Source organism: Penaeus japonicus, unplaced genomic scaffold (assembly GCF_977035675.1).
Source record: "Penaeus japonicus unplaced genomic scaffold, GWHDUDI00000001_assembly GWHDUDI00000020, whole genome shotgun sequence".
Classification (NCBI taxonomy): domain Eukaryota; kingdom Metazoa; phylum Arthropoda; class Malacostraca; order Decapoda; family Penaeidae; genus Penaeus; species Penaeus japonicus.
The window spans coordinates 33,222,969-33,232,968 of NW_028234422.1; the positions used below are offsets into that span (position 1 = coordinate 33,222,969).

General features: G+C 35.5%; 1 protein-coding gene across 1 annotated transcript in view; it reads left to right on the forward strand.

Annotated features, from left to right (window-relative positions):
• wdb (serine/threonine-protein phosphatase regulatory subunit widerborst) overlaps positions 1-10,000 on the forward strand; it is a 30,721-nt gene that overhangs the window by 6,750 nt on the left and 13,971 nt on the right. Inside the window, exons 2-4 of the mRNA XM_043022842.2 lie at positions 3,913-4,109; positions 8,638-8,832; positions 9,004-9,134. Of these exons, the coding sequence (XP_042878776.1) occupies positions 3,913-4,109; positions 8,638-8,832; positions 9,004-9,134 (523 nt within the window). The remainder of the gene's footprint in view (positions 1-3,912; positions 4,110-8,637; positions 8,833-9,003; positions 9,135-10,000) is intronic.

Below are 10,000 nucleotides of genomic sequence, written 5' to 3' on the forward strand. Positions count from 1 at the left end.
ATGTTATTCTCTCTCGAATATGAACACCTGTTTCATCTACCCGTTTCATAATGCATTCTATATTTTTGGAAATATATAGGAAACTGCTTTTATTCATTAATGTGTCCCGCATATCAGAGAATTCCCCAACTTTTAATCCCTCATAGACCTCTAAAAGTAAGGGAAATGGTAGTATATAGACTGAGAAAACATATTTTTCATGCATTTGTTTTTGTATGTGCCCTCATCTATTTATGCATCTGCACCCACACATGGTCTGTAGTTATGGAAAGGGGGAATTCATATATATATTTCCTATAAAACTGAACACGATGAAGTAATCTATGATCATTATGCAAGAACATGGCTTTGGTGCATGACGAAGAACACATGATCTGAAAGGTTCACGTAAGAGCTCTCCACACAGCTTGAGTAGATTCTGCTATTTCATTTGGACTGTCTCAAAAAATATGCACATTGAGGGAAGCGATGTTTGAGGAACAGATGCATGACAAGGATTCCATAGCTAGAGATATGCTTTTTCAGGGCTTGAACGTTTGAAAGTGATAATTTCGGTGTTTCTGGTATTACATAACATTTAGCATTGACCATAAGTAGAGTACGGTTAGAAAGAAGTAAAGTGGAATTTTATCTTGATGTGGATGCAGCCGCCAGAGCAAAAGTATAGACATCTTTGAATATTGCCAGGAATTTATATGTTGCTATATTTTTTTCTTATTTATTTTTGTATTGATTTAAGCTCATTAAAACAGATTATAGATCTTTTGAGAGTTGATATGAATGCCTTTAGAAGAAGGGATGGGGAGAGAGTGAAAACTGAGGCAATAAATGTGTAGATTAGAGAAGATTCAGAGTAATGTAGCCTGTGATTTAAACATTTTTAGTATAATTTACAAGAGCAGTGTATTTATTTTGATGTTAATTTGAAGATATTTTTTTAATAAGATTACATCACATTGTGTTAGTGTTAGTTGACCTTGTATGACTGACATTTAACTGCTTTTGAAATTACTTAAGAACAATGATGTAGTTTTGAGGAGTAAAGCTATGTGTATACCACATATTGAAATCCAAGATACAGAAAGTTGATTTAATATTCTCATTTGTAATTAATTCATACCATGTTATATCTTTGTGTATTTGTTAATTCTTTCAAATTGCTCACTAATATCTTCATATTAAGAAATTCAATTGTTTATAGAAAAAAAAACATTAACACATGCTAAGTTATCCCTTGCATTTGACATTTCAAGTCTTTTTGATTTACTTGTACAATTTTTTTTTATTAAAAAAAAATATTAAAAGTATATCTGTACACAAAAGCTTTCTTCAATCCATGCAAAATTCAAAATTTTGCATATGTGTGTGTGAGGAACATGAATCAAGCTAGTAGGCAACTGAGTGCAAATCTTGGCCATGCACACCCAACCTTACCCATGCCTCTTGGCCCTCTCCCTGTGGCTTCCTCCCACATATTTCCCAAAGTCTGATGTAATGTTTGTTATACTACTTTACTGTTCTTTTCCATAATTTTACCATTTGTTACATATTTGTATTTACCATTATGGTATCTGTAGTCGTGAAATTATTTGTATAGCAGACTTGAACCTTGGCTTACCACTCTGGACATAGAACAGCTAGTGTATACAAACAAATATGCTAAAGTTCAATTACTCATAACATTACCTATCTTATCAGAGGGAAAATGTTGTAGAATGCTAAAATTGCAGGTGTTATGGAATGTTATAAAGCAGTTTCAGGGGATGTGTGTAGCATGCCATTTTAAGTTTATGATGCATAAAAAAATGCAAATTCTTACTCTCATTGAACTATTTATGTGAGTTGCAAGCATAAACTCCCGACATTACACTAAGTACATATTTAAATGAAAATTGTCTATCAAAGTAGCAGCGGTCTGTCAGAACAGGAGGTCAGTCCTGTAGAGAACATTCTAGAAACAAGGCCTCGTCTTGACAATGGGAAAATTTTGAAACTTCAAGTTTCTTTCTGATTGTATTACCAAACTGTTGACTTGCATAAGAAATGTTATTGGCATTCCTACCCATCCTGTAACAAGTGAAAATACTCTGTTAGTACCCGTATAGCAACTGAATTTTATTGATTGTATTTCCCATTGTTTAAGTTGTGAAAGAGTAACATTGAAGTTTTGGAATAATATGTGGGCTCATTGCTAGATGAAATTGTAAACTTTGAAATTGCATAATACAGAAAGAGAAAGTAAAGATTCATTGATCATTTCTAACTACTATGGGTTTTTAGGTACAGTTTATTTAAAGGATATGTTGAGTTGAGGGACGTCGTCTGGTTGTTCCTGAATTTTGTTATTCAAGAACAAGTCGCTTTTCATAGTGAAGAGAATGCCATATACAGTGTAATGGATTTGAGTTTTTCTTTCTTTCTTTTTTCCCCCCTTTTCCTTTCTTTCTTCCTTATTTGATACTAGTTTTGAAGGGATATATAACAGTGGCTGCCAAGTTCAGCTTTTTTTTTATTAGCTTTGGAAGTTTTTATATTAGTTCATGGTTGTTTATTCAGTTTGAGTTTAGAATAGAGTAAATTCTAGATTTCAGATAATTTAAGAAAATAAAATAAGAAAATAAGTACAGCTGTACCAGAAGACTTTAGTTTCTGTGTAAGCAAATAGGGCATTTATTGACTCTCAGAATAATTTTCTTTTTGATGTGTTGTGTTTACATTACTACTTCATAATTAAATGTGTTCTGCAGCTGTGTTTGGCGATTGGTTGGTGGAGGATGATTTTTTGGTAATGGGAGGAAAATATCAATATAAATATGTATATTTCAATCAAGAGAAGATATGATATATTGGGTGGGTGAACTATTGATTTTATATTTAATAAAAAAATAATTAGAGGATAAGGAAATGGGGACTATGGTGGATAAAGTGAGAGCTTGGAGTAGTACAAATAGTGATGTATATTGTATCAAGTAAATGAAATGATACAAAATCTATACTTTCTTATTTTGATTGACTGTCACATTAGAAAGTCATAGGAGTGCTAATGCTTTTGTGACACAATTTTGATATATTACTAAAAAAAAAAAGAAAAAAAAATAAATTAGAAAAAGAATAGGGTCTACAAATGCATGCACACCTGTAAACACTATGAATACAAGTGAGACAGAACAAATTTTATTTTATATCTTCTAAGACTGCCTCCAACATGGGAATTTTAATTTTTACTGGTAAAGACTCGGTCAGTAGCTAAGGCACAAATATACTCATTCATAATGACACATTATGAACATATAATTAACATGAGTCTTGCTTGTTAAAATCCCCTCCCTCACACACACATGCGCACACGCACACACACACACACACACACACACACACACACACACACACACACACACACACACACACACACACACACACACACACACACACACACACACACACACACACACACACACACACACACACACACACACACACACATGCATACACACGCATACACATACACACACACACACACACACACACACACACACACACACACACACACACACACACACACACACACACACACACACACACACACACACACACTCACTCACTCACTCACTCACTCACTCACTCACTCACTCACTCACTCACTCATTATCACCCCCCCCCACACACACACACACACACACGTGTGTGTGTGTATGCTATCATATTTGTAGTTTACTAACATTTTTTTTTTTTTTCTCTCTTTTCTTTTCATTTCTTCTCTCTTCCTTTTTTCTTTTCTATGTTATTTAAACATCATATAAAGATTCAGTGAATATATTTTAGGTATATTAAGTTACCGTAATGTGATTATTGTATTGCATCTGCCTATCATACTCATCATAATTTGCTAATGTTTTGATTTTCTTTTGCCAGATGTCCCAGGGTCAGAGCAAGAGGACCTCTTCCTCCGGAAGCTCAGGCAGTGCTGCGTGGGCTTCGATTTTCTTGATCCAGTGGCCGACTTGAAGGGCAAGGAGATGAAGCGCAGCACACTTAATGAACTTGTCGATTACATCACAGCAGGACGAGGAGTGTTGACTGAGCCTGTGTACCCGGAGATAATCCGAATGGTGAGATTTATTTTTATGAAAACCTATTGCTTTGGAGGGAAATTTTATTCAGTTTTCATTGGGAAATAGCATGAATGGGAGTCAAGGTCATTTCAGCTGGCGTATAGAGTTGTCTGTAAATGAATATTCTGTTTTTTTAAGTGTTCCATTCATATTTTGTTTTTTTCACACCATCCAATGGAAGCTAGTGTACGTTTTGAAGATGTTGAGTTATATTAAAAAACTATGGGTTATGCAATTTTGTCATATTCAAGACCATCCTGAATAAGATAAAAAAAAAAAAAAAATGGAAATTCTTTTGACCAGTATTACATAGATGGGAATGTATGCTTTTTACTTTAAGTGGAGAAAGTTATTCATGAATCTGACCATGACCCAGCTCCTCTGGACACCTGTGCACTAATAAACTTTATGACTGCAAGAAATGGCCAAGAGTCTTATGAAAGATTGAAAGGTTACAATTGGTGAAACTGAGGGAGATTGCATATGTTAAGTTTCTGATATGTTAAGTATGTTAATGATACAGCAGAATATGAAGCATGAGATATATTGAAAGCAGATTTTGCAAATGTACTCATTTGCTGGGAACATCTTCTTGAAATAATTGGTTCTTTCAACCTTCTTACTTCCAAAGGAGTTAAAGTTCTGGTCCTAGTTTTTCTGGCTGCAATGGGAAACAAGTACTGTTGCAAGAGACTTATTTTGAAGACTGATTAAAGTATAAAATAAGTTATATATTTTTCCAGTAGATGCAGTCTTATAAGTAGGCTAAGGATATCTTTTAATCTCAACCCATAAATGATTGGGTTGTTTTGGCTCTGCCTGGACATTACGCTGAGGTATTTCGAAATGTACTTGCCTAATGCTGCAGGCTATTCATGCTAAGATTGCAGCCAGCCACTATGTGTCTGATCACCCACCTTACCGGCCATACAAAAAACCATGGTGTGATTTCACATCATCCATCGTTAAGGTTTAATGATATCTTGTTAAAAAGAAAAGTTAAAGCCTATTTACAAAGTCTTTCAACCCATTGTGTACGGGTGTCATGGCATACATGTCGGCACTGATTAGGCCGAAAAGATGGGAGTCGATGCGTACATGACGTGACATTGGGATCTGTTCACAGTTGAAGCATGCACACAGTCATGAAGTATTATGTCTGTAATGGCGCTAGCTCTAGGGCTACAGGGTTCTAAAGTCAGTCTTAACTCGCATTTTATGATGGATTTATGGACAAATATTGTTTGGGCTAGTCTGCGCTACCCAGAGGGCAAAGAAAACGCTTTCCCCATCCCTCTGATTTTTAGCTGGTGCCGCTAGTGTCGTAGACTGCCCGACTTTACATCCAGTTAGGCCATTAGTTGCCCTGTCGGCAATTACGTCCAGTTAGGCCATTAGGTGCCCTGTCGGCAATAGGCTAAAATCTTGAAGTGAAGACTGTTACCATATTTATTTAACATGTCCCCAGTTTTGAAAAATAATTGTATTATGTTAAAAAAAAAAAAGAAGGATAAGGATAAGCCAGATTTGCGGAGCATATGCTATGCCGGGCTTGTATGCAGTGACGCGAGCCCGCCTGTGTCAGCGTGTGCTGATTCGTGAGAGAATGTGCCAACGAGTGTTGACTTGATCTGAGCTTGGTCCTTACCCAACACAGTGCCCAGCTACATCAGTAACCGCCAGGTGACAGTGGAAGCTCACAAGCCTGGATGGGACTCGATCTGCCGACCACGGGGATGTGAAGTCGACAAGCTACCAATGAGCTAACCAGACGGCTAAAAAAAAAAAAAAAAAAAGTAAAAAGTAAAGAACAAGGTGGAGTTTGAAAAAAAAAAAAAAAAGTAAAGAACAAGGTGTAATTTTCAAACTCCTTAAGATAGAGCTTAATGGAATTTTAACATTATGATCAGAAAAGATGGGGGAATGCAAAATCTATGACAGATAGTGGCAAGTAGGGATTAAGGTGGACTTGCCATAATGTTACGAAACATTAATAAATTTGGTTAAAGCAAAGTTCAACCAGCTGAGATTGGTAGAAGCAAGTTTTAGACTTGAGTTAACCCTGAAACCTTTTGATTTGTTTTAGCAGATGGCAACTGCCCAGTATTGTTTGTACAAATTATACTCATCATTCATAAGCTTGGTTAATGAAATGCAGCCAAATTGGCGCCAGGCAAATTGGCCCATTTTACACAGATACCTAAACTACTTGTCTATATCTTATAAGCAAGATATTATGAAGCATTATTCTTGTGAAACATTGTTGTTTTGAGTTGTTTTCATTATATGTTTTGGTTGAGGAGCAGTAGCTGCTTTTTAAGGGAAGGCAGTGAAACACACTAGATTGGCCACACCTTGACTGATGACACCTGGCATTTAGGGGTTAATTCAAGGGTTAGGCATGCATGAATTATGTTGTGTGCCTCTCTATATCTGTATTTTTTGCTGCATCTTCACAAAAGAATTAGGTTTTAGTATCTCATTACAAAAGAAGAGACTGTCATTTAATTGCATGTTCACTGGAGGCAGTTTTGATTTTGTATTTGTTTGAAAGAGTGGTAAATTACTGCTCAATAACTAACAAAACTTGATAGCCTTTGTCTTCAATTCAAAACTCTAAAATTACCTGCTCTATTGTCAAGAGCTGTGAGGTTCTCAATCTGTTTGATATTTGTACTTATTATTCTGAAGTATCCATGTATACTAAGATATGAGTTGTGTATGAGTGGATTTCTTTTAAAGATTTAAAGTCAGCAATGCTTTTGCTGTTTTAGCTATTTCAAGGAATATTAGAATTTAGGTACACATAAAAGATTGCCAATTTTTACTATATAAGATTGTGCAGCTTATGCCTATTTCATATCCAAGCCAAGATGATTGATATTAGAAAAGTTGCAATTTGATATATCATTTTGAATAAATTGAACTATGTTTTCATTTTTCTTCATTATTATTTTCCATTTTTCCCTTGATGTATCTTCTACTGATTACACCATAGATTATGTAATGTAGACTAATAGTGCCATTATAACTCAAATATAAGCATCTTTTTTAAGTTAGTATTAGATCTTTTCATTCATTTTCTTTAAGAACTAGAGAGAAGAGAGATTTTGTATACAGATTAATACCTCAGTTTGGACTAAAGTGGTAATTCTTTGATGGATTTGATATATTTCTATTCATTTGAAAGAAAAGTTTCCTTAACCTATTGCCGACGGGGTGCCTAACAACCTAATTGGTCATCATGGTGGGCGCTCTACGGGCGGCACTGACTAATAATAAAAGGGATGGGGAAAGGATTTTCTCCCCCCTCCGGGTAGCGCAGACTAGCTCAAACATTAATTTTCCATAAATACATCATAAAATGTGGGTTTAGGCTAACTTTGGAATGCTGTAGCTCTAGAGCTAGCTCCGTTACAGCCATAATACTTTATGAATGTGTGCGCGCTTCAACTGTGAGCAGATCCCGATGTCACGTCATGTACGCATTGACACCCGTCTCTTAGGCCTAATCAGTGCCGACATGTATGCCATGACACCCGTACGCAATGGGTCAATTCTTTCAGGGGAGGCAGTAAGTTTTTACTGATATATAGAGGGGTTTTGAGTTTACTTGATCTATCTTATTTTCTTCATTATGTTATAACAAAATATTTGTGACCATCTCTCATTGTGAACCCTAGGATGTATTCATCTATTTATATTTCTCCCACAGTTATGTCTGATTCAATAATACTTCTAAAAATCATGAACAGTTTTAAATGTTTGGGCTCAGACAAGTATTTTGAACAAAAATATGTCACTCCATGCTACAAAACTTAATTGCTGAGTGAATACATCTTGCACTTTGGAGATACAATGCAATATGAAATAATATGTTTAGATTAACTTTACTATGAGGGTCCACTGCAATATGTAAATGGAAGTTACAAAGGATTATGGATATGAGATAATTAGATGGGATTTTTTTCTTATTTTTGTTAATTTCTAGATGGAAATATTTAAGTTACAACAATTGTAATTCTCTTGGAGAAGATATTTTACTCTGGTTAGGTGTATGCTTCCCACCCCTTCATTGGCTCACTACATAGATCTGAAGAACGAACTTTATATTTTTGTCTATTCATTTCATAGTGTAAACTTGAGATCATATTAGTGTGGTAATACACCTTGATTGCAGGAAATTGTTTTTCTTTATTGCAGGGAAGGTATTTAGATTAGGCAAGCAAATTTAAGATGACTTGCATTATTGAAAGAGGCTGCTCTTTCAAAAAGATTTAATAAAAGAGGGTTCTCCCATTACCTTGTTTAGAATATTTGTTTTCAGTAATATTTTTATCCTCGAGAAATACCTGTATTAACCCATTGGTCAAGGTTTTAATAATATATTTATACAGCGGGTTTACATTGTCTGGCACGGTGCCATCCACATCTACAACTGACTCTGCCTTGGCAGCAAATCATGCCATCTGCTGTCAATGGGTTAATAAGTTATGTGGATAAATTTGCCTTCTCTTCTTTACAGATTGCTTGCAATCTTTTCCGAACACTTCCCCCCTCGGACAACCCAGACTTTGATCCAGAGGAGGATGATCCAACGCTAGAGGCTTCTTGGCCACACCTGCAGCTGGTCTATGAGTTCTTCCTACGTTTCTTAGAGAGTCCAGACTTTCAACCTGCGATTGGCAAGAGAGTAATAGATCAGAAATTTGTTTTACAGGTGAATATCCTTTCATTTGTTTCTGAAGTTTTTTATGTATTTTGTTTCTTTTCTCCTATCTAATACCTGGAGTTTAGATCATGCATATTGTAGTTGAATGATATTCATATGAAATTGCTATGGACTATTTTTCTGTTTCATTTCTGGACTGATTATATCCTTTTCTTCCAGCTTTTGGAATTATTTGACAGTGAAGATCCCCGAGAAAGAGATTTTCTCAAGACCGTTCTTCACAGGATATATGGCAAATTTTTGGGTCTTAGAGCATTCATCAGAAAACAGATAAACAATATTTTCCTTAGGTGAGTTATCTTTGTTATTGCAAAGAGTTTGAGAAACCAATCTTTTCTTGATTATTTTGGAAAGTTTATCAGTCAAACCCTGAGTATGTATAACATGACTTTAAAATTCATAAACTAACATTTGTGTTATCAGGTTAGTTAGGAAATTGAGCTCTTTGAATCATAGATTATTTTTTCTTAATTTACATTTTTTTTAAGCCATTGCGGACAGGGGATAGATTCGCTTGTCCAGTCTCCAGGATAGGTTTCCTTTCAGAGCAAGGCCACTTCACGCAGGATAACTTGACTTTTCCTACTCTCTTTTAGTCACTCATTGTAAAACTAGAGCCATTTTTGTGTTTTGATTTTTGTGTGTTTTAATGTATTTAGAGACTTGTATCTGTTATATCACAGGCTATATCATTGCTCCAGTTGACTAAAATTGTAGGTTAGGGTCCACATCAGCTCATTATTTTCTTTATACTCATTGCAATAGAATTATTGCTGTTTTATGAGAGGACTAAAAACAAATCAATTTTTTCGTATTTATGTGCTGTTATGAATGAAAACGAAACGAATAACCATCCACAATGAAGATAATATGATGAGGTAAGGAAGAGGAAGGAAATCTGAGCTTATGACTGTGAGTGCCACAGTAAAAAGCATCCATAATAGAACAGGGGCACATTGTTGACTGTTGGGTATGGTTTGAGTCACCTTCCTCTTCTCATTCTGCCTGTACTTCCTTCATCTGCAGTACTTTAGAGCAAGTGGTCAGCAACTTGCTATGTGCCATTGCTCTATAAAGATGGTGCTGGCTAGAGACCATGGATGGGTGCCACTCAAGGCTCTCTCTCTCCTACTAGTGCAAGGAGAAAGTGTTGCCA